Here is a 24,345-nt window from a genome sequence, read left to right as displayed (position 1 = left end):
CCAGGTCGTTGCTTTGTAAAATAAGGGTAAATAACTTTGCATTGGAAATAAATATGATATCTGGTATTGAACATGTATTTTTTAGGTGCAAAAATAACTGCAACATTCAGAACCTTTCACCCTCCAAAATAAACACACATTATGATCAATTGTAATGTGATCAAAAACATGAGGAAAAGTTGTTCATGTTCTTGCGAAAGTGTCTCGGGTAATGATTAACAATTGTTCAGCCAACCACATCTCTGTATTTGGAACCGCCTACCCAAGAATGGCACTTTGATTGGATTGAGTTAACGTCACTCAATTAGTGGCGCATGTCCCGTAACCCCGGGTGAGTGGATGTCTCACTTAATAAGACCAATTGAATGATCTAAAGTGATGTAAACTCCCTGCAAACGGGGCACCGGGACATGCAAAACGAACTTGACCAGTTCCTCCGTTCCTTTCTACAGCCCAAACCAATGAGGAAAAGTTTTCATAGGTGGGAGCAAACAACAGTGAGTGGGGATAACAATCGTGGGGCGACAGTTTACTTTAGCTTCTAAACAATATCAACAATTCAAAATACAGTTACTGTTGTTCTATCAACCAACAGTAAGCCGAGGGATTCTCCCTTATCTTCCTGGAGAAAGTAATTTGTTTCGCCCTTGGAGGTATTCCCAGCTTTCTGAAGCAGTAGGGGATGGACGAAGTGCGGCCTACCAGCGGACCAGCAGCCCCCGCCCTGGCGTCACTCTTCCCCCCGGGTCTGCAGGCAATCTACGGGGAATGCAGGCGCCTCTACCCCGACCAGGCCAACCCCTTACAAGTTACAGCCATTGTAAAATACTGGTGAGTAGATAACGTCTTCTTCTGGATACATAACTTAGCTGGTTCACAAATTTAACTTAGCTTAGATAACAACCTTCCAAGGTAACAGGATACGGCGAGAAAGTTAACCTCGTTAAGTTAGCTAGTAGCCTAAAACTCAACGATTTACGATTGAGTTGAGTGGCGACTTTGTACTGAATCAAATATAAGACATTGACTTAAGTAACATCAAAGACAAACAAAAACATACCATTTTTATGACAACGTAAGAGAAAGTAACAAATCAAATTGTATTTGGTCACATGCGCCAAATACAACAGGTGTAGACCTGAGTGAAATGCTTGCTTACAAGCCCTTACAAGCCCTTAACCAACACAACACAATGTAATTTTAAGAAAAATACGTGTTAAGTAAAAAATGGATAATTAAAAAATAAAATAACAAATAATTAAAAGAGTAGCAGTAAAATAACACTAGGCTATATATACGGGGTACCGGTACAATGTGCGGGGACACCGGTTATGCGTGGTAATAAACAAAGCAAAAAAAGAGAATTAGTAAAAATCCAATTAACTTCACAGATCTTCATTGTAAATGGTTTAAACACTGTTTCCCATGCTTATTCAATGAACCATAAACAATTAATGAACATGCACCTGTGGAACAATGTCTGCAATTAAGGTCACAGTTATGAAAACTGAGGACACTAAGAGGCCTTTCTACTGACTCTAAAAAAAACACCAAAAGAAAGATGCCCAATATCCCTGCTCATCTGAGTGAACGTGCCTTAGGCATGCTGCAAGGAGGCATGAGGACTGAAGATGTGACCAGGGCAGTAAATTGCTATGTCCGTACTGTGAGACACCTAAGACAGCGCTACAGGGAGACAGGTCAGACAGCTGAACATCCTCATAGTGACAGACCACGTGTAGCAACACCTGCACAGGATCGGTACATCCGAACATCACACCTGCGGGACAGGTACAGGATGGTAACAACTGCCTGAGTTACACAAGGAACACACAATCCCTCCATCAGTGCTCAGACTGTCCGCAATAGGCTGAGAGAGGCTGGACTGAGGGCTTGTATGCCTGTTGTAAGGCAGGTCCTCACCGGACATCACCGGCAACAACGTCGCCTATGGGCACAAACCCACCGCCGCTGGACTAGACAGGGCTGGCAAAAAGTGTTCTTCACCGACGAGTCGCAGTTTTGTCTCACCAGGGGTAATGGTTGGATTTACGTTTATTGTCGAAGGAATGAGCGTTACACCGAGGCCTGTACTCTGGAGCTGGATCGATTTGGAGGTGGAGGGTCTGTCAAGGTCTGGGGTGATTTGTCACAACATCATCGGACTGAGCTTGTTGTCATTGCAGGCAATGTCAACGTTGTGCATTACAAGAAAGACATCCTCCCTTATGTGGTACCCTGGTACTGTTACTTTTCACCCCCCCCCCCCCCCCCAGGGGGGATATATTATTATTCCATTTCTATTGGTCACATGTCTGTGGAACTTGTTCAGTTTGTCTCAGTTGTTGAATCTTATGTTAATACAAATATCTACACAGGTTAAGTTTGCTTAAAATAAACGCAGTTGACAGTAATGTGACGTTTCTTTTTTTGCTGAGTTTATGTACATGTAGGTGGAGTTAGTGACTGCACACATAATAGACCAAGAGTAGCAGCAGTGTAAAAGAGGGGAGAAATGCAAATAGTTTGTATAGCCATTTGAATAGCTGTAAAGGTGTTTTATGGCTTGGGGGTAGAAGCTGTGAAGTCTTTTGGACCTAGACTTGGCGTTCCTGCACATTTGGATCAAAATTACTGTTAATTAATACCATCACCCCTGTTGAATTTCTTTGCCCATGGGAGAAATATATTTCGACCCCCAGTCCTTTTCCCACAAAACTTCATCTAAAATTGTTGAATGAGTTTCCTGTAAACAATAGATATTTTATTTGTTCTCTTTTAGCCAGGTAAATACTGATCTTTTCTTATTATCTGCAAAGCCATTACAATTATAACTGGCTATACTTATTTTACCATAATGAGACAACTTTCAATTCTATTTATGAAAATATATGTTTGTAAACATACCATTAGAAACTAATATGATTGAGTGTCTATATAGCTGTAACATGATATTTGCATTACTGCTAAGTGAACCTCCAATTGGTCCCCGCTGTCCCACCCGTTAAAAGCCCTCCTTATCCCGGGATGGGTTGTCGAAGCAATGCCCGGCAGACCCCCCCTCCCCTTCCCGGATCCCATAGCCCCGAAGAGACTGGGATCCATCCTTCAAAAAGAGCACACAGTGCCACTCACAGAACAGAAGTAGATCAACCGCCAAATTCATTTCCATTGCCCTCTCCTCGATTTGTGTTCTAAATAGCCATCAAAAATATATAGATATTTTTTAAATCCTGTTTCTTATCTTACATAATTAGCTATTAATATTTGTAGTAATGTAGGCAATTTATGCAAAGGATTTTACCTCTCACCAGTCTTGCCATTACCAAAATGACATTATTGCAAACAATTATTGTGAATCATCCTATATTGTCCCTAATATCTTTTACTCCCTCGCAACAGCTATCTTACTAGAGGAGGTTGTTCTACCCTGCCGATACAGCTTAAAGCTCGCCAGCTGTATGTTATTCATGTTGTCATTCAGCCATGATTCGGTGGCACATGAGATATTACCGTTTTTAACCTCTTGGATTTAGGGGGCGTTATTTTAATTTTTGGATGAAAAACATTCCCGTTTTAAACAAGATATTTTGTCACGATAAGATGCTCGACGATGCATATAATTGACAGCTTTGGAAAGAATACACTGACGTTTCCAAAACTGCAAAGATATTGTGCCACATAACTGATGTTACAGGCGAAACCCAGATAATAATCCAACCAGGAAGTGACGCGTTTTTTTAAAACTTCCTCATGCCAATGACTCCTTATATGGCTGTGAATGAGCTACGAATGAGCTTACGTTTTCCACGTATTCCCCAAGGTGTCTACAGCATTGTGACGTCTTTTTAGGCATTTCCATTGAAGAATGGCTGTAAGGGACCATATATAGCATGTGGTCACATGGTGTCTCCCGCAGAAAACCTTGCGTAAAATACTGAGGTAGCCATTTTTCCAATCGCTTCTTATGAGAAACCAATTGCCTCAACGGATATATTATCGAATATATATGTTAACACCTTGAGGATGGATCCTAAACAACGTTTGCCGTGTTTCTGTCGATATTATGGAGCAAATTTTGAAAAAAGTTTGGCGTTATAGTTGTAGCATTTTCCGGTCGATTTCTCAGCCATTGCATGATGAAGAAACGGGAACTATTTTTAATGAACATTTGCTATCTAACTGGGAGTCTCCTGAGTGAAAGCATCTGAAGTTCTTCAAAGGTAAATTATTTAATTTGGTTGCTTTTCTTATTTTCGTGAAAATGTTGCCTGCTGCCAGCAGAGCCTAGCATAACATTATGCCATGATAAACTTACACAAATGCTTGTCTAGCGTTGGCTGTAACGCATATTTTGAAAATCTGAGATGACAGTGTTGTTAACAAAAGGCTAAGCTTGTGTTTGAATATATGTATTTCAGTTCATTTGCGATTTTCATGAATAGGAAAAGTTTCTAGGGGTATATGTCTGTTGCGTTATGCTAATGCATTTGATGCTATGATTACGCTCCCGGATACGGGTTTGCTCGTCGCAAGAGGTTAATGTCCCGTTGGTAGGATATATACGTGATCGTAGTTATAGTCTATTTTAATATCCAATGATTGTACATTGGCTAATAGGACCGATGGTAAAGGCAGATTACCCACACGCCGTCCGATCCTTACAATGCACCCCGACCTACGTCCCCGACCATTTCCGACGTCTTCTCCTGCAAATGATGGGGATGAGGGCCTTGTCGGCTGTCTGAAGTAAATCCTTCACATCTGACTCGTTAAAGAAAAATTCTACATCCAGTATGAGGTGAGTATTCGCTGTCCTGATATCTAGAAGATCTTTGCGGTCATAAGAGACGGCAGGAGAAACATTATGTACAAAATAAGTTACAAATAACGCAAAAAAAACAAACACAATAGCTTAATTGGTTAGGGGACCGTAAAACGGCAGCCATATTCTCTGGGATGACACGTAACAATTACACTTATTCAGGAAATAATTTGTGATAATATCGGACTGAAGAAAAGCTTTTTAGTCATTTTACAGACCCAATTAAAAACAGTATCAAAAACACAAACGTAGGGAGTTAATTTTAAATGTTGCTTTAGTGGATATAACATTTACCAACCAATACAATGACATTAGTTATACAGTTCAGAGAACTGTAAGAAAAGGTTATAACATTGTGTTTAATATCAATAGTGACCCATTTTATGTACTCCTCTAAAAAATAATATTCCTTTCATAATGCATCCTTATTTACAAAGTGATTATTAGATATTCTCACAGCGCACATTTGTAAATCCCAAACTCTAAAAGTAATTGGAAAGGGAGATTCAAATGATTTGTGACATTGTGGTTGCAATAAAGAATGTAAACAAGATGCTTTATTTTTATTTACGGTAGTGATGGACAGCGGGAGGCATTTTGAAAACAGGTTTTCTCAAGTGTAATGCAGCAGGTGTAGCCCATCATGCGAACAATGTTTCCTATTAGCAGGACAATACTCTTCATAGCCCGGCTACTGTAGGTGTGAAAATATATATTTTTTTAAATGTAACCTTTTATTTAACCAGGTAGGCCAGTTGAGAACAAGTTCTAATTTACAACTGCGACCTGGCCAAGATTAATTAAAGCAGTGTGACAAAAACAACACATGGGATAAACAAACGTACAGTCATTAACACAGTATAAAAATCAGTATACAGTGTGTGCAAATGAAGCAAGGAGGGAAGGCAATAAATAGGCCATAGTGGTGAAGTAATTACAATTTAGAAATTAACACTGGAGTGATAGATGTGCAAGTAGAAATATTGGTGTGCAAAAGAGCAGAAAAACAAATATGGGATTAGGTAGGTAGTTGATTTGATGGGCTATTTACAGATGGGCTGTGTACAGCTACAGCGATCGGTAAGCTGCTCTGACAGCTGAAGCTTAGTTAGTGAGGGAGCTATAAGTCTCCATCTTCAGTGATTTTTGCAATTCGTTCCAGTCATTGGCAGCAGAGAACTGGAAGGAAAGGTGGCCAAAGGGGGTGTTGGCTTTGGGGATGACCAGTGAAATATACCTGCTGGAGCGCGTGCTACGGGTGGGTGTTGCTATGGTGACCAGTGAGCTGTGGTAAGGCGGAGCTTTACAGAGCAAATACTTATAAATGATCTGAAGCCAGTGGGTTTGGTGGCAAATATGTAGCGAGGACCAGCCAACGAGAGCATACAGGTCGCAGTGGTGGGTAGTATATGCGGCTTTGGTGACAAAACGGATGGCACTGTGATAGACTGCATCCAATTTGCTGAGTAGAGTGTTGGAGGCTATTTTGTAAATGACATCGCCAAAGTCCAGGATCGGTAGGCTAGTCAGTTTTACGAGGGTATGTATGGCAGCACGCTTTGTTGCGAAATAGGAAGCCGATTCTAGATTTAATTTTGGATTGGAGATGCTTAATATGAGTCTGGAAGGAGAGTTTACAGTCTAGCCTAGGTATTCGTAGTTGTCCACATTCTAAATCAGAAACGTCCAGAGTAGTGATGCTAGTTGGGTGGGCAGCGATCGCTTAAAGAGCATGCGTTTTGCTTTACTAGCATTTCAGAGCAGTTGGAGGCCTAGGAAGGAGTTGTATGGCATTGAAGCTCGTTTGGAGGTTTAACATGGTGTCCAAAGAAGGGCCAGATGTATACAGAATGGTGTCGTCTTTGTAGAGGTGGATCCAATAATCACCCGCAGCAAGAGTGGCGACATTGATATATACTGAGAAAATAGTCTGCCTGAGAATTTAACTCTGTAGCACCCCCATAAAAACTGCCAGAGGTCCAGACAACAGGCCCTACGATTTGACACACTGAACTCTATCAGAGAAGTAGTTGGTGAACCAGGTGAGCCCGTCATTTGAGAAACCAAGGCTGTTGAGTCTGCCGATAAGAATGCGGTGATTGACAGAGTTGAAAGCCTTGGCCAGGATGATGTAGACTGCTGCGCATTCCTGTCTTATCGATGGCGGTTATGATATTGTTTAGGATGGCTAAGGTGCACCCGTGACATGGAGTTTGCGGGGATGCTTGGGACTTGGCTTGCTTGATCTTCTTTTTTCTGTAGCAATGGGCTTTGCTGAGCGCATCTTCATCCATTAGTGAGTCGATCGCTTTGATAGTCTTGTTAGAAATGTAATACAATGTAAAAATGTGCAGCCTACAGTAAATACCAGCAGTGGATTTATTTAAGCATTATTAGCCCTACTTTTACAGTATTGTCCCTGTTCATTTTCCCAGGCTTGCACGTTCGGTGTAATACAGGCATCTGATGATAGTGTTTGAATAGCACTGTCCCTGACCCAAATCCCCAAGTCTACCAGTATTTTTTAAATGTCTCCAGTAGAAGATGCTCTTTCACACAAGTATTTTCCCATGCCTTTTTGCAAACTCCAGGTGTGCTGTCATGTGTTTTTTTTTTTTTCTCAGGAGTGGCTTCCGTCTGGCCACTCTCCCATAAAGCACAGATTGGTGAAGTGCTGTAGAGACCTTCTGGCAGGCTCTCCCATATCAGCCAAGGAACTCTAGTTCTGACAAGGGTTATTGGTCACGTCCCTGACCAATGTCCTTCTTGCCCGGTTGCTCAGTTTGGTTGGACGTCCAGCTCCAGGCAGAGTCTGGGTAGTTCTATTATTTTATTCCTTTTACCAATGATGGAGGCCACTGAACTTCATGGTACAGTTTCTGTTTTGAAACATTCAACTAATCTTGTTTTATACCCTTCCCATAGCAAAGGTATATATGCTTCTTCTTCTAAGAACATGTTTTGATGTCTATCTCAGAGATCTACAGACTTCCTTGAACTTCATGACAGCCCCCATAGTCTATTTAGGATTCGTAATTCTTTGACTTTGTGCGATTTAATTTACCAGCTATGCAACAAAAGGGTATAAATACTTTGAAAACAGGTATTGCTGCATTTATTTAACTAAATGTGATCATACTTTTTATTCACATGTTGCTCGCATTGTGACCTCACCACCCACCAACGTGGCTGGTGAAATAGACATCTTACCCACCAATTCCAAAATCTACCCGCATTTGGCAGGTGTTGCACTTTTAACAGTAGTGTGTATCTACAGGTTGGGAGGTCCTGATCCATTGGACTACATCAGTATGTACCGTAACATGGGCTGTGCAGCACAAGACGTACAGGAACACTGGCACTACATCAGCTTCGGACTCAGTGACCTGTATGGAGACAACAGAGTACATGAGTAAGTAGTACTTCAGGTTAGAGCTCTGGCGGATCAAGTTGCCCAGGTTACTAACACACTGACACATGGTGTGTGCAGCTGTTCACTTTCACTCTTTTGTGTCATTCTGCAGAATCGGCATTGAGATGCTTCCACACTTCCCAGCAATCTCCCTTCAAACAGCTGCCATTCTTAATGCATGTTTGCCATAATTTTGCAGTGTTACTGAATGGGTGGATTGGGTAACGAAAGGATAATCTGGGTTTATGGTGTTGACTTGCTGTCAAATTAGGAGGGCCCAGGGTTTGGCTAATTTAAAACACAAACACACACACAAACCTGATGAGAGAGACTGCTTGAATTAAGTGTGGGAATTCTGTATGTGTATTGTCAGGTTTACAGGCCAGGAAGGCCCCAGTGGCTTTGGCTTTGAGCTGACGTTCAGGCTGAAGAGAGAGGTGGGAGAAACAGCCCCTCCTACTTGGCCGGCTGAACTCCTGCAGGGCCTGGCCCGCTATGTCTTCCAATCAGGTAACGACCCAGGCGCTGTGTGTCTAGTGTGGCGGGGATATGGTAGGCAGAGTAAGGTGAGGAGAAAGGGACTTGTTTGTCTAATTACAAGGCGGTCACTCAGGCATTATGCATTCCCAGCCGCTTTGTTACTTCACCGCACTCTGCATGGACATTTTGGAGCATGTCAGTATTTAACCTCATGTAACCCTACGTCAGTGATGTTTTTGCTAAGGAGAACACTTAGTGGAACTCAGCCCAATCATCCCCAGCTTCCCATTGGCTCTTTCAACCCTTTGCTTCTCTGCTGCAACTTCCTCATGTAGCCTGTACAATAATGTGTTCTCATTCAGCTTGCCTGTTAGAATAAGGGCTAAATGGAAGTAAATGTGGACTAGAAGAGTATGTTATGTAATGTATGACACCTGTGTTTTTAAAGACCTAGCCAGCTCTGTGTGGTTCTTCTGGGCTCTGGGGACACTAAAGAAGTCTCATTTCCCTTTCTCTGATGCGAGAAGTGTGTTAAAAGTTGTCTTAGCTGAGGAACTTTCTAATCTTAACAGTATCCTTTACAGCTGTGAAAACGTTTCTCCCTTTCTCACAGACATTTCCTGGTGTGTGTGCGCCACTTTGCTAAGTCCTTTAAATCATCTAGCCGTGTTTAAAGATTACATTGAGGGGAGTGTTTAAAAGCCGGTCAGGGAAACAGAGGGAGGGGGAGCCCATTCTCTCTAGGTTATTCTACCACCATCTGCTAGGGCCGTAATGATACTGTGAACCCGAATGAATACATTAAAAAAAAAGAAATTAAAACACAAGGCCTATAGGTTATCCCTATGCTGCATTGTATGCCTCGAGTAAATCGGAGTTGGAAAAAAAAAACTAGAGCCTATAACTAGCTAGCTACTAGCTAGTTAAATTTCTCTGATTATAAAGCCAACAAAATTGTTATAAAAACAACATATTAGTGACCTAAAAGGTTAGCGGTGTTAGCCCAGTCTCTAGCTTATCCAGGGTCAGTGATATAATGACGGTACATGGTTGCTCTTTCTATGGGAACAACTGCAATCATTTTGCAAGCAACATTGCTAAAATGAATGAAATAAAATTAACTTCCTAAAATGTTACCTGTAATGCTTATCTCGTGTAGCCTAATTGTTATCTCCTTATTTTCATACTGTACCTAAATTAAAAGGGTTGGACTTCAATGAAACATTTTTATGTCCGTGCCTAAAAGGCATGTACAAAATCTGGCATGGTTTGCCTCATACGTTCTGTACTGGTATCATTTTAAATTGAGAACATATAGCTCAACATGTAAACAATGAGTTTAGCTATTCTCCTTCAGATTACCGATGCCCATAAGACCAGCAATGCCATTATACTGTAGGCCTATGGCTGCATTGGCTATGCATGCCATATGATAAGCTGCAAAATCGATTCACATAGCTGATATATTGAGAGAGCGTGACAAGCGTTACAATCAAATAAAACCGATTAGCTGTGATATTTTAATTGTAAGATCTTCAATCACAACACTAGTGTAATACTGTGGAATACTATCATTCCACTTTTAGTGACAGATATATTATGGACATTTTCTGAAATTACAACGTAAAATAAATATCTGCGTTTTGTAACATCCAATCAGTCTTGCCTGTGGGGAGCCAGCAGACCTTTCAGACTGTTTTTTGCAATACAACACTCTTCAGACCTCGAAGGGAAGCATAACAACATAGTCCTTTTCCTCCCCCCTCTCTTTTCCAGTATAGCTGGACTAGGTCCCTGTTGCCTCCCCAGCAGATGGATTCCTCTGGATCGCTTAATCGCTGTCCTCACCCTTATGGCCTCTTTCGCTTCAATTTCTCTCTCCATTCTCAATTTCTCTCACATACACACACTTCCTTTCTCCTTCGCCTTGACTTTCTCATTTGCTGTTAGACTAGTGCTGAGAAAATGTATGTATTTTCTTGGGCTGGGACGATACCCGTATTGCAATATTTCTTTTTCCTAATGAAGTTAAATGCACTTAGTATCATGGCAAGGGAACAAAACAAACAAGTATTGCAGTACTGGTATTATCCCGGCCCTACTATTTTCCAGTATGTCACTGAGTAGTCTAACCTCCATGTCTCTTCTCTGTCCTGTAGAAAACACGTTTTGCAGTGGAGACCACATATCATGGCACAGTCCCCTGGACAACAGTGAGTCTCGTATCCAACACATGCTGCTCACTGAAGACCCCCAGATGACTCCGGTCCACACCCCCTTCGGCCTGGTCAACTTCCTGCAGGTGATCTTGCCCCAGGCTCTCCGGCCTACCTTCTCAACTCCTTCTTTTTGAGTCTATAATAGCATTATGTCTGTCCCCTCATCTGTACGTGTTCTGTAACAGTCTTTCTTACTCCACTTTTTTTGTGTGGGTAACTCCCTCTCCTCTCTATATAGATTGTGGGTGTGTGTACAGAAGAGTTGCAGGCGGCCCAGCAGTGGAACGGCCAAGGAATGCTGGAGCTGCTCCGAGGGGTCCATGTGTGAGTTTGAGGTCCATGTTTGAAATATGAGATGTACTACATGAACAAAAGTATGTGGACACATGCTTGTCTAACATCTCATGCCAAAATCATGGGCATTAACATGGTGTTGGTCCCCCCCCTTTGCTGCTATAACAGCCTCCACTCTTCTGGGAAGGCTTTCCACTAGATGTTAGAACATTGCTGTGGGGAGTTGCTTCCATTCAGCCACAAACGTTAGGGAGGTTGGGCACTGATGTTGGGCGATTTAGACCTGGCTCGCAGTCGGTGTTCCAATTCATCCCAAAGGTGTTCGATGGGGTTTAGGTATGGGCTTTGTGCAGGCCAGTCAAGTAGCCACAACCATGAAAAACAGCCCCAGACCATTATTCCTTCTCCACCAAACTTTTGGTGGAGGAACTTTTGGCACAAACCTTTGGCACTATGCATTTGGGCAGGTAGCGTTCTCCTGGCAACCGCTAAACCCAGATTCGTCCGTCGGACTGCCAGATGGTGAAGTGTTATTCATCACTCCAAAGAAGGTGTTTCCACTACTTCAGAGTCCAATGGTGGCAAGCTTTACACCACTCCAGCCGATGCTTGGTATTGCGCATGGTAATCTTAGGCTGGTGTGCGGCTGCTCGACTATGGAAGCCAATTTCATGAAGCTTCCGAAAAACAGTTATTGTGCTGACGTTGCTTCGAGGCAGTTTTGAACTCTCTAGTGAGACTTACTCTTCAGCTCTCGGCAGTCCCATTCTGAGTTTGTATGGCCAACCACTTCGCGGCTGAACCGTTGTTGCTCCGACACATTTCTACTTCACAATAACAGCACTTACAGACGATCGGGGGTAGCTCTAGCAGGGCAGATATTTGACGAACTGACTTGTTGGAAAGGTGGCATCCTATGACGGTGCCACGTTGAAAGTCACTGAGTTCTTCAGTAAGGCCATTATATTGCCAATGTTTGTCTATGGAGATTGCATGGCTGTGTGCTCAATTGTATACCCTGTCAGCAACTGTTGTGGCTGAAATAGCCAAATCCACTAAAGGGGTATCCACAATTTTGTGTGTACACACACACACAGTTGAAGTCGGAAGTTTACATGCACCTCAGCCAAATACATTTAAACTCCTAGTAAAAATCCTCTCTTAGGTCAGTTAGGATCACCGCTTTATTTTACGAATGTGAAATGTCAGCATAATAGTAGAGAATGATTTATATCAGCTTTTATTTCTTTCATCCCATTCCCAGTGGGTAAGAAGTTTACATACACTCAATTAGTATTTGGTTGCATTGCCTTTAAATTGTTTAACTTTGGCCAAATGTTTTGGGTAGCCTTCCACAAGTTTCCCACAATAAGTTAGGTGAATTTTGGCCCATTCCTCCTGACAGAGCTGGTGTAACTGAGTCAGGTTTGTAGGCCTCCTTGCTCGCACATGCTTTTTCAGGTCTGCCCACACATTTTCTATAGGATTGAGGTCAGGGCTTTGTGATGGCCACTCCAATACCTTGTCTTTGTTGTCCTTAAGCCATTTTGCCACAACTTTGGGAGTATGCTTGGGGTCATTGTCCATTTAGAAGACCCATTTGTGACCAAGCTTTAACTTTCTGACTGATGTCTTGAGATGTTGCTTCAATATATCCACATAATTTTCCTACCTCTTGATGCCATCTATTTTGTGAAGTGCACCAGACCCTCCTGCAGCAAAGCACTCCCACAACATGATGCTGCCACCCCCGTGCTTAACGGTTGGGATGGTGTTCTTTGGCTTGTAAGCTTCTCCCTGTTTCCTCCAAACGTGTAACGATGGTCATTATGGCCAAACAGTTATATTTTAGTTTCATCAGACCAGAGGACATTTCTGTAAAAAGTACGATCTTTGTCCCCATGTGCAGTCGCCAACCGTAGTCTGGCTTTTTTATGGCAGTTTTGGAGCAGTGGCTTCTTTCTTGCTGAGCGGGCTTTCATGTTATGTCGATACAGGACTCATTTTACTGTGGATATAGATACTTTTTCACCCGTTTCCCCCAGCATCTTCACAAGGTCCTTTGCTGCTGTTCTGGGATTTATTTGCACTTTTCGCACCATCTCTAAGAGACAGAACGCGTCTCCTTCCTGAGCGGTATGACAGCTGCGTGGTACCATGGTGTTTATACTTGCGTACTATTGTTTGTACAAATGAACGTGGTACCTTCAGGCGTTTGGAAATTGCTCCCAAGGATGAACCAGACTTGTGGAGGTCTACAATTTTATTTCTGAGGTCTTGGCTGATTTCTTTTGATTTTCCCATGATGTCAAGCAAAGAGGCACTGAGTTTGAAGGTAGGCCTTGAAATGCATCCACAGGTACACCTCCAATTGACTCAAATGATGTCAATTATCCTATCAGAAGCTTCTAAAGCCATGACATAATTTTCTGGAATTTTCCAAGCTGTTTAAAGGCACAGTCAACTTAGTGTATGTAAACATCTGACCCACTGGAATTGTGATACATTCTGAAGTGAAATAATCTGTCTGTAAACAATTGTTGGAAAAATTACAAAGCACAAAGGTAGATGTCCTAAACGACTTGCTTAACAAGAAATTTGTGGAGTGGTTGAAAAACGAGTTTTAATGGCGCCAACCTAAGTGTATGTAAACTTTCGACTTAAACTGTGTGTGTGTATTTATTTTTATTTAATCTTTATTTAACCAGGTAGGCTAGTTGAGAACAATTTCTCATTTACAACTGACCTGGCCAAGATAAAGCAAAGCAGTTTGTGACACAAACAACAGAGTTACACGTGGAACAAACAAACACAGTCAATAATACAGTAGAAAAAGTATATATACAGTGTGTGCAAATGAGGTAGGATAACGGAGGGAAGGCAATAAATAGGCCATGGTTGTGAAATAATTACAATATAGAAAATTAATCACTGGAGTGATGGATGTGCAGAAGATGAGTGTACAAGTTGAGATACTGGGGTGCAAAGGAGCAAAAATAACTTTTACTTTAGATACTTAAGTACATTTAAAACCAAATACTTTTAGACATTCACTTATTTTACTGGGTGACTTGTACTTTGTCATTTTCTTAAGGTATCTTTACTTTTACTCAAGTATGAAAATTAGGTACTTTTTTCACCACTGCATTCTACTCGTCTTATTTCACATGAACTTTATCCCAGTGTGACCAAGTCCATGTTAATGATGAACTTTTCCCCTCCGTGCTGTATGTGTTTAGTGCTGGAGGGCCCTGGTTGATAACTGACATGAGGAGAGGAGAGACCATATTTGACATCGACCCTCATTTACAAGTAAGGCTTTGATTAATTATACTGTTTTCATTCAAACCGCTCCACCTACTGGTTCAGTCCCCACAATGTGTGGGTCTTTGCTAGTGTTAATGTGTGTTGGCTAGTGTTAATGTTTGTGTGTGTACTCATCCTAAGCCGGAGCGTGTGGACCAGGGTATAGAGACAGAGGGCTCCAACCTGAGCGGCGTGAGCGCCAAGTGTGTGTGGGATGACCTCAGCCGACCGCCCGAGGATGAAGAGGACAGCCGCTCAATCTGTATAGGTTCTCAGCCACGAAGACTGTCGGAAAAAGGTGACACACACACACACACCTAACCTACTGTGCCTTCAGAAAGTATTCACACCCTTTGACTTTTTCCACATTTTGTTGTTACAGCCTGAATTTAAAATTGAGATTGTCACATAAACCAAAATGTCAGTGGAATTATGTTTAGACATTTTTACAAATGAATTAAAACCTGAAATTTCTTGAGTCAATAAGCATTCAACCCCTTTGTTATTCCAAGCCTAAATAAGTTTAGGAGTAACACTTTGCTTAACAAGTCACATAATAAGTTGCATGGACTCACTCTGCGTTCAATATTTTTGAATGCCTACCTCATCTCTGTATCCCACACATACAATTATTTGTAAAGACGGGAGACTGGAACTCTACCTCCCAACATAACATCTTGATTTGTCCTTCTCAAATAAACTTATTTTTCTGATTTGCTTTGGATTTTGTGTTATTGAAGAATAAAATCAATTGGTAACACTCCTAATGTTTGGGGCAAATCCAATACAGCACATTACAGAGTACCACTCTCCATATTTTCAAGCATAGTGTTTGCTGCATCATGTTATGGCTATGCTTGTAATCGTTAAGGCCTGGGGAGTTTTTCAGGATAAAAAAGAAACTGAATGGAGATAAGCACAGACAAAATCCTAAAGGAAAACCTGACTCAGTCTGCTTTCTGACCCTGGGAGATGAGTTCTCCTTTCAGCAGGACAATAACCTGAAACACAAGGGCTTATATACACTGGAGTTGCTTACCAAGACGACATTGAATGTTCGTAAGTGGCTTAGTTACAGTTTTGAACTTAAATCGTCCAGAAAATCTATGACAAGACTTAAATGGCTTTTTAGCAATGATCAACAACCAACTTGACAGAGCGTGAAGAATTAGAAAAATAAGAATTTTCTAATATTTTTCCATCCAGATTTTCAAATCTCTTAGTCTTTCTGGGTCTAAGGAAAAAATATATGTAAAATCAATTTTGAAATCAGGCTGGAACACAAAATGTGAAATAAGTCAAGGGGTATGACTACTTTCTGAAGGCACAAGACACTTCTAATGGGCTCTCATAGATCTGACATGCATTGTGTTAAATAGCCACCAAATGTAAGAAAACAGATTGAAGTAGGGCTGTACTACCTGGACGTGTCCAATTTAGAACCACTCCTATTTGTTTTCTGTTGCAAAAAATATATATTTCATAGTGCCTTTTTGAACACTACCAAGATTAGGGTAAGTGGTCCTGAGTGGTTTTGTGTCCTAATGTTATTGTATGTATGTCCCAAAACCAACCCAATGGTTTGTCCCCTGCAGATACAGAGCAGATCAGAGAAGCCCTGAGAAAAGGATTGGAGTTCAACACTAAAGCAGCACTACCCCCTATCAACTCACAGAGACAAGGACATGACAGGCCTCAGTGAGTACATGCACACACAGTTAAGCTTTCTTTACTCACTTTCCCACTCCAAACTTTTATTCTGAGTCGGCATTGAGACACGCACTCTTATGTTTTTTTTCTTTCCTCTCAAGCAGTGATGTCACACCAACAGCTTTCACTCCCTTATTTTTAGTGTTCTCTAGAGTAGACTCGCCATATACACCCATACCCCTCCCTTTAACCCATCCAGAGACAGAGCCATGAGACCCCACTGAGTACAAAGTAGTACTGGGACATTGAACACATGATAGGTGTATGATATTGTATGTGGTACAATTCTTCCCCTGGTTTCTCCATAGACAATGGGCCATTTGCAGAGCCAGCTGTATCACAGGTAAGAGAAAGATGAGGGGCAAGGTTGTTACAAGCCATAGCAAACTCTTTCACACACTTTATAGGGAGATACAGGCCACCACCAGACTTGATGTTTCCCCTGTACCTAAGTTGTCATTTGAATCTCTCTCTTTCTCTAGGAGTCGTAAGGACAGTCTGGAGAGTGAGAGTTCAGCGGCCATCGTTCCTCACGAGCTAGTTCGTACCAGACAACTGGAAAGTGTTCATCTGAAATTCAACCAGGAGTCAGGAACACTGCTGCCCCTCTGTCTCAGGTGCGCACACACACTAGAGTTGGGGATGATTATGGGTCTTCCCACATGCATACATTAAATAAAACAAGACTAGGGTCATCTGACAGAGCTGTTTGTATGTGAAAGGGGGATAGATGGGGAGCTGAGAGAGACGGATGGTAATAAGAAGCAGGTTCTCCAACCCAGCAGACATTTTCCATAAAGAATGTATTCAGTGATGTTTAATGATTGTTGTACTGGTCGTATTCTGTGCTTAGGGGTCGTTTGCTCCATGGTAGACACTTCACCTATAAGAGTATAAATGGAGACACAGCCATCACCTTCGTATCCACCGGAGTAGAGGGGGCCTTTGCTACTGAGGAACACCCGTATGCCGCACATGGACCCTGGCTACAGGTACACACACCCTGGCTCCTGGTACACACACAAACTGTTTCAAGTGCATACTTGCTGCATGTGCTTACTGCATGTTCTTATGTTACCATATCTCCTCAGATATTGCTGACTGAGGAGTTTGTTGAACAGATGCTTGGAGATCTATCGGAGCTCAACACTCGAGAGGAGGTGATTGGAAACACCTTTTACCGTTCTTTACAGGGGTAATATAAAGAATGTGGCTGTGGATCTGAGTTCTCTGGAACAGTCTTCCCGACAGCTAATGGTTTGAAGCTCCTGCGCATGTGGGATTCTCTACTTTACGCAATCTCTGCTCTGCTCAATTGGCTACCCAAAGAACAGGCTACTCTGGTGAATTTCAGTGATGAATGGAGAATGGTGCTCATGTAATAAAGACCCAACTGCACACTTTTGTGGCACACTTTTGTGACCCAACTGCACACTTTTGTGGCACACTTTTGTGACCCAACTGCACACTTTTGTGGCACACTTTTGTGGCCCAACTGCACACTTTTGTGGCCCAACTGCACACTTTTGTGGCCCAACTGCACACTTTTGTGGCCCAACTGCACACCTTTGTGGCCCAACTGCACACCTTTGTGGCCCAACTGCACACCTTTGTGGCCCAACTGCACACCTTTGTGGCCCAACTGCACACCTTTGTGGCCCAACTGCACACCTTTGTGGCCCAACTGCACACCTTTGTGGCCCAACTGCACACCTTTGTGGCCCAACTGCACACCTTTGTGGCCCAACTGCACACCTTTGTGGCCCGCAAAAGGTGCACCTGTGTAATTCTATTGCTGTTTAATCTGTTTCTTGATATGCCACCTATCAAGTAGATGGATTGGATTGAAGGAGGAATGTTCACTGACAGAGATGTAAACAAATTTGTGCACAAAATAAGAGAATCAAGCTTTTTTTTGAGTATGGATCTTTGAGTATGCAATCTTTTATTTCCGCACATGGAACAATACTTTACATTTTTAATTTATATTTTGTTTCATTATAGTTTCAACGTTATTGATAGGATTAAAATGAATTTAAGTCTTTTTTTTTGGTAACGATCTACACAAAGTACTGTGTCAAAGTGGATGAAAAATACAACAATTTCTTAAAGATTAATGAAAAAAACAAATATTCACTATATGACAAAGTATGTGGACAGGTGCTCGTCGAACATATCATTCCAAAATCATGGGCATTAATATGGAGTTGGTCCCTCTCCTGCTGTAACAGCCTTCAATCTTCTGGGAAGGCTTGCAACCTGATGTAAGTCACTGAGCTCTTCAGTAAAGCCATTCTTCTGCCAATGTTTGACAATGGAGATTGCATGGCTGGGTGCCATTTTTTTAAAATGTATTTTTATTCACAGGTCAGCAACCGGTGTGGCTGAAATGGTCGAATCCACTAATTTGAAGGGGTGTCCACATACTTTTGTATATATAGTGTACCTTTATTTAGATTCACCCCCTTGAGTCAATACATGTTAATTAAACACAGCAATTACAGCTGTGAGTCTTCTTGCGTAAGAGCTTTGCATATGTGGATTGTGCAATATTTGCCTAATTATTTTCAAAATTCTTCAGGATACATGTTTTGGAATATTTGAATTCTTTATATTTGAATCATTTTCACTCTTTCATTTAATTTATTAATGGTTGAGTCACAAAAATGTTGTTGGTCCATCCGTTAGCTCCCATCGCAGCTATGGTGTTCAAATGCCTCATGGTGACATCCCAGAACAGTTTCCTTCCTGTCCTGCAGCTCAGTCATTCTGAACTATCTTTGATGCGCCTGGGTGGTTAAATACATCATCCTCGTTAACTTGAACATGCTTAAAGAGATATTCAATGTCTTTATTTTATTTTTTATTTCACCAGGCAAGTCAGTTAAGAACAAATTCTTATTTTCAATGACGGCCTAGGAACAGTGGGTGAACTGCCTTGTTCAGGGGCAGAAAGACAGATTTTTTTTTACCTTGTCAGCTTGGGGATTCGATCTTGCAACATTTCGGTTACTAGTCCTACGCGCTAACCACAAGGCTACCTGCCGCCCCATCTACCAATCACTGCCCTTCTTTGAGGCTTTCGAAAAGCTCCCTGATCTTTGTAGTTGAATATGTGCTTGAAATTCAATACTTGACTGAGGGATCTTACATACAGTGCATTCAGAAAGTATTCAGACCCCTTGACTTTTTCCACATTTCTTTACGTTACAGCCTTATTCTAAAATGTTTTAAATTGTTTTTTTCCCCCTCAACACACACTACCTCATGACAAAGCAAAAACAGGTTTTTACAGGGTTTTTTTTATTTAAAAAATAACTTATCACATGTACCTAAGTATTCAGACGCTTTAATCAGTTTTGTTGAAGCACCTTTTGGCAGTGATTAATAGCCTCAAGTCTTCTTGGGTATGATGCTACAAGCTTGTCACACCTGTATTTGGGGAGTTTCTCCCATTCTCTGAAGATCCTGTCAAGCTCTGTCAGATTGGATGGGGAACGTCGCTGAACAGCTCTTTTCATGTAGCTCCATAGATGTTAATCGGGTGCAAGTCTGGACTCTGCCTGGGCCACTCAAGGACATTCAGAGACTTGTCCCGAAGCCACTCCTGCATAGTCTTGGCTGTGTACTTAGGGTCGTTGTCTTACTGAAAGGTGAACCTTTGCCCCAGTCTGAGGTCCTGAGCTCTCTGGATTAGGTTTTCATCAAGGAGCTCTCTGTACTTTGCTCCGTTCATCTTTCCCTCCATCCTGACTAGTCTCCCAGTTCCTGCCACTGAAAAACATCCCCACTGCATGATGCTGCCACCATCATGCTTCACCGTAGGGATGGTGCCAGGTTTCCTCCAGATGTGACGCTTGGCATTCAGGCCAAAGAGTTCAATCTTGGTTTCATCAGACCCGAGAATCTTGTTTCTCTATGGTCTGGGAGTCCTTTAGGTGCCTTTTGGCTAACTCCAAGCGTGCTGTAATGTGCTTATTACTGAGGAGTGGCTTCCATCTGGCCACTCTACCATAAAGGCAAGATTGGTGGATTGCTGCAGAGATTGTTGTCCTTCTGGAAGGTTCGCCCATCTCCACAGAGGAACTCTAGAGCTCTGTCAGTGACCATCAGATTCTTTGTCACCTCACTGACCAAGGCCCCTCTCCCCAGATTGCTCAGTTTGGCCGGGCGGCCAGCTCTTGGAAGAGTCTTGGTGATTCCAAACTTCCTGCATATAAGAATGATGGAGGCCACTGTGTTCTTGGACCTTCAATGCTCCAGATCTCTGCCTGGACACAATCCTGTCTCGGAGCTCTACAGACAATTCCTTCAACCTCATGGCTTGGTTTTTGCTCTGACATACACTGTCAACTGTGGGATCTTGTATAGACCGGTGTGTGCCTTTACAAATCTTGTCCCATCAATTGAATTTACCACCGCTGGACTCCAATCCATTTTAGAATAAGTGGTCTGAATACTTACTGAATGTTACATATGGAAGGGGTAGTAATTCAAAAATCATGTCAACCCCTATTTTTTCACACAGAGCAAGTCTTATGATTTTTTTTAAGCCACATCTACTCCTGAACTAATTTAGGCTTGCCTAAACAAATGGGATGAATACTAATTCCACAACTAATTTTATTTTCACTTGGACATTATGGAATATTTAGTTTTAGATCGGTGACATACTTATGATACCAACTAACTTGAGAAGATCTAAATGCATATTCCCATTAAACTGATTCAGATCAAATGGTTGGTATGCAGATGCTGCATGGACATTTCACTGGTAAAACATGAAGAATTATCATTCAAGATTGACAGTTACAAATGTAAAGGGAGGGTGACACAAAATGTGGGCATAAAGAGGTAAAGAAACGCATGCACAGTATGTGATTCAGATCTTTGCTCAGAGGAAGGTTTCCAGGGGCAGAATGGGGAGGTTACCAACAGATCCTTGGCCTTTCAAGAAGCTAGGTAATCCTGTAATATTACATTTGCAAAATTCCCCCAAAAATCCTAGATCATATTTGGAAGATTCCCAGAAAAAACAGGGAATAGAAAAACCTGGCAAAGTTTCCAGAATGTTTTAACTCCATGTTCTGTATCTGTCAATAAATGTTTTTCTCCTGTTTGATTCCTCCTTCCAGACCAAGTTACCGAAGGAATACAGCTGGCCAGAAAAGAAACTGAAGATCTCGGTCCTGCCTGACTCTGTGTTTGACAGCCCTCTGCAGTGAGACTTGGACCCACTCTCTACAGAATACTCTGGACCTGTTCACTCAGACTTTAAATGTTCATGTTCAGTAGGTCACATCGTTGCAAAGCATTTCCCAACAGAAGTTCAGGTAGTACCTGTAAGTTGTCTTCCATTTTACTGAACAGAACCCTGCTCTGTTCCATGGGCTCTGGTCTGCCTTCTAGCCCAAAGTGAGAACACCTGACCTCCACCTGATCTCTTTCTGTCACATCTGCTACCAATTTCTACTGCGTTTTTCTATCCTTGTAGAAACGCCTGGAGATGTTCCGGAAACCTGTTTCTCCAGATAGCTGCCTTGCTAGATGATACATAGTTGCTATGTCTTGTGAATGGGTAAAATTTCTAGTTAGGATGTGACATCCCACTAGACTCAATATGTTTGTAGCACAGGCAAAAATGCAGGGTCAGTTCATTTAGTTCAAGGATTCTGTTTTTTGGTTTTCTAGGGCCACATTCCATTTGAAGTGTTCTCTTAAAAGGCATATGTGTTTATTTGTTGTTTAAGTGCTGGACATTTGCTTAATGTGTTATAAAGTATATATATGGTCAAGCCAAAGGTGCTACCAGTTTCCCATGAGGTTTGTATCGGACAAGATGTTGTGGAATTTAGACAACTCTATTCAGTGTCGACCTCTGTGCAAATCTGAAATGGTGCCTTCTTCCCTATATAGTTTATTTTGGCCAGAGCTTTATGAGGGGTATATAGGGCAGGGGTCTTCAAACGTGTCCACAGCATGCAGGCACTGCAGGGGCTGTTCATAAAAAAAATGTTATTCCAATGTTTTTGTGAATAACCATGTACCGGGAAAGTGCCGATGGCTACTGGTAAGCTTTCTTGATGTGGACGTCAATTTTTGCAGACATGTGTTGGCCTACTAGCTATTAAGGTAATTCCGATGTTAGTGTACACTTCCTCTTCCAATTATAATTGGGGAGGTCAAATGAATATCTACCAGATCAATTTTTAAAATGTATTTTACCTCTTTGCCATTTATTATACACATTATCATTTTTTGCTAACATATGATGGGGGTCGCTGGATTGCCTGGGAGGGGGTCCCTGGGGAAAAAGTTTGAAGACCCTTGGCATATGGTGTAATTTGGGATACAGACAATCAAACCACATGATCCTCTCATTCTATTGTGTCCTGTCAAATCTTTGTCCCCCTGTGCCAAGAGCCTGATTATTTTAGAGTAATATTTTGTGTATGTAATGTTTTACTGTTAATTTTATGAAATATATTTGAAGCTCTACAATGACTGTTAACTACTATTAGAGGAAAGATTGTGTTTGTAAGAGTTTATAGGCCTGTCAGAGAGTGAAATGTTGGAAAGTGTTTCAGAGAACTCTCCATGTGTCCACAAATAAAGTTAGTCTGACATTTTCACTGATGAACATTTACTGCATTGTGTTTCCTGTCCCTAGTTGGATCAGATTGTTGTTGATAGAACTGATGTCAGTGCCTCTGTTTTTAGTTAGCCACTAGAACTTGTCAGAGCCTAGGTCCACGCCACATTTTTTATCACCACTTTCTTCACAGAAACGTGTTATTTCCTTCACTGTCACAATGCGTGTCAACTGTTGCATGAATACATTGTTTTGCTCTGGTAGAAACAGAACCAGTCAGTCTGCTATGGCCTTGACGTGTATAGGCTCCATGCATTGTAAAGACTGTATCCACTGTCAACCGCTCCTGTATTTTAATATATATCAGTTTCAATCAAGGACCTCTGTCTTTATACACGTACAGCATCCCAGATATATGTTATGCCATGAGTGCATTCCATAGCTAGTTAGTCAAGAACAGGAGCGGACTCCTTTTTTTCTATACCTGTTCACATGTATTCTACAGTGTCTTTCTTTATTCCGATTGGGATTTATTTTTGTGTGTGGTCTTTACAATACTGTTTATTGTTATTTTATGATGAATGAAGGAATCACTAAACTGCCTGTTTCTGTAATCACAAGTGCATTAAACAGAACTCGACATTCACGTCGGTGGTTTTTGGTCTGGTGGTCTATACTAGTGTAAGTACATTTAATTGTGTATGTATAATGAATTAATTTCGGTATATTGAATATTTTGCTACTTCATAATTTCCTTTTGTAGTTTTCTCAGGTTAGGTAGGTCTGATGCATTCGCGGTGAACCTAGGAACAAAGACTAAAACTGCAAGATTACTTTTGATATGATTTTTTTCCCCCCATCTGGAATCATGAGAATCTCGGATGTGTTGTTTTTGTCACCATCCATTTCCCTCGACTCCTTCCCGTGTCAGACCGGTCACGTTATCGGACTGGAAGCGCTGCCACAAACTCTTTGGCGCTGCTTTTTTGGGAGTTGCATCCTGAGCGTGTGTTTCATTCCTCTCTCACCAGGAGAGCTCGAAAGAAAGAACAGCCTAAATAATTGCATAGATGGGACTAGAATAAAGCGCCGAGCAAACAGTCGAAGGACATGGACACCTAAAGAAATGCTTTCTCTGCGGTGAAACCGTTTGACGTTTTCATTATAATCAGTACAACCTTCAAAAAAGTCCAACAGGTCTTTCAGCTTCTCTTGGAGAACCAGATTTTTGATAAAGAGTAATGTGAGTTCCATTGCTCCACTATCTCCTTCCTAGGATACGTCATCACTGCAGGAAATATTCAGATAGATTCTGACAAGGTGAGCGTGATGGTGGATTGGCCTCAGCCCACATCCAGAGTGTAGCTGCAACATCGCTTGCTAATTTCTACTGTCACCTCATCCAGGGTTGAAGCACCCTGGGTTCCCCCCTCTCAGCATTCACCTCTCCCAAGGTCCGATTCACATGGTCTCCAGCAGATGACCAGGCATTCTCAGACCTCAAGCA

At 41.8% G+C, this 24,345-nt stretch overlaps 1 protein-coding gene across 2 annotated transcripts; it reads left to right on the top strand.

Annotated features, from left to right (window-relative positions):
* The first annotated feature begins 327 nt into the window (after positions 1-327).
* On the top strand, positions 328-23,484 carry LOC115113409 (suppressor of fused homolog). 2 transcript variants are annotated; one of them, XM_029641004.2, is made up of 13 exons: positions 328-497; positions 654-831; positions 8,103-8,237; positions 8,611-8,747; positions 10,877-11,019; positions 11,175-11,260; positions 14,470-14,542; positions 14,678-14,834; positions 16,132-16,234; positions 16,729-16,863; positions 17,100-17,238; positions 17,338-17,406; positions 21,382-23,484. In XM_029641004.2, exons 2-13 carry the CDS (start codon positions 683-685, stop codon positions 21,469-21,471), a joined length of 1,416 nt encoding a protein of 471 aa, XP_029496864.2. In that variant the 5' UTR covers positions 328-497; positions 654-682; the 3' UTR covers positions 21,472-23,484. The 2 variants fall into 2 exon arrangements, with proteins under 2 accessions (XP_029496864.2, XP_029496865.2); XM_029641005.2 differs by lacking the exon at positions 328-497 and having other exon boundaries at positions 777-831; positions 8,087-8,237.
* The last annotated feature ends 861 nt before the right edge of the window (positions 23,485-24,345 follow it).

This window comes from Oncorhynchus nerka, linkage group LG28 (genome assembly GCF_034236695.1).
Source record: "Oncorhynchus nerka isolate Pitt River linkage group LG28, Oner_Uvic_2.0, whole genome shotgun sequence".
Classification (NCBI taxonomy): domain Eukaryota; kingdom Metazoa; phylum Chordata; class Actinopteri; order Salmoniformes; family Salmonidae; genus Oncorhynchus; species Oncorhynchus nerka.
The sequence above is the reverse complement of the archived record's forward strand: the minus strand, read 5'-3'. Positions and strand labels throughout refer to the sequence as shown.

What these genes read in the sequence shown, in the direction of transcription:
- LOC115113409 (XM_029641004.2), top strand. Translation starts at nt 683, where the DNA reads ATGGACGAAGTGCGGCCTACCAGCGGACCAGCAGCCCCCGCCCTGGCG. An exon ending in CCGCTATGTCTTCCAATCAG is followed by an intron (nt 8,748 to 10,876) that starts GTAACGACCCAG and finishes TCTGTCCTGTAG; the next exon opens with AAAACACGTTTTGCAGTGGA. An exon ending in CTGCTGCCCCTCTGTCTCAG is followed by an intron (nt 16,864 to 17,099) that starts GTGCGCACACAC and finishes TTCTGTGCTTAG; the next exon opens with GGGTCGTTTGCTCCATGGTA.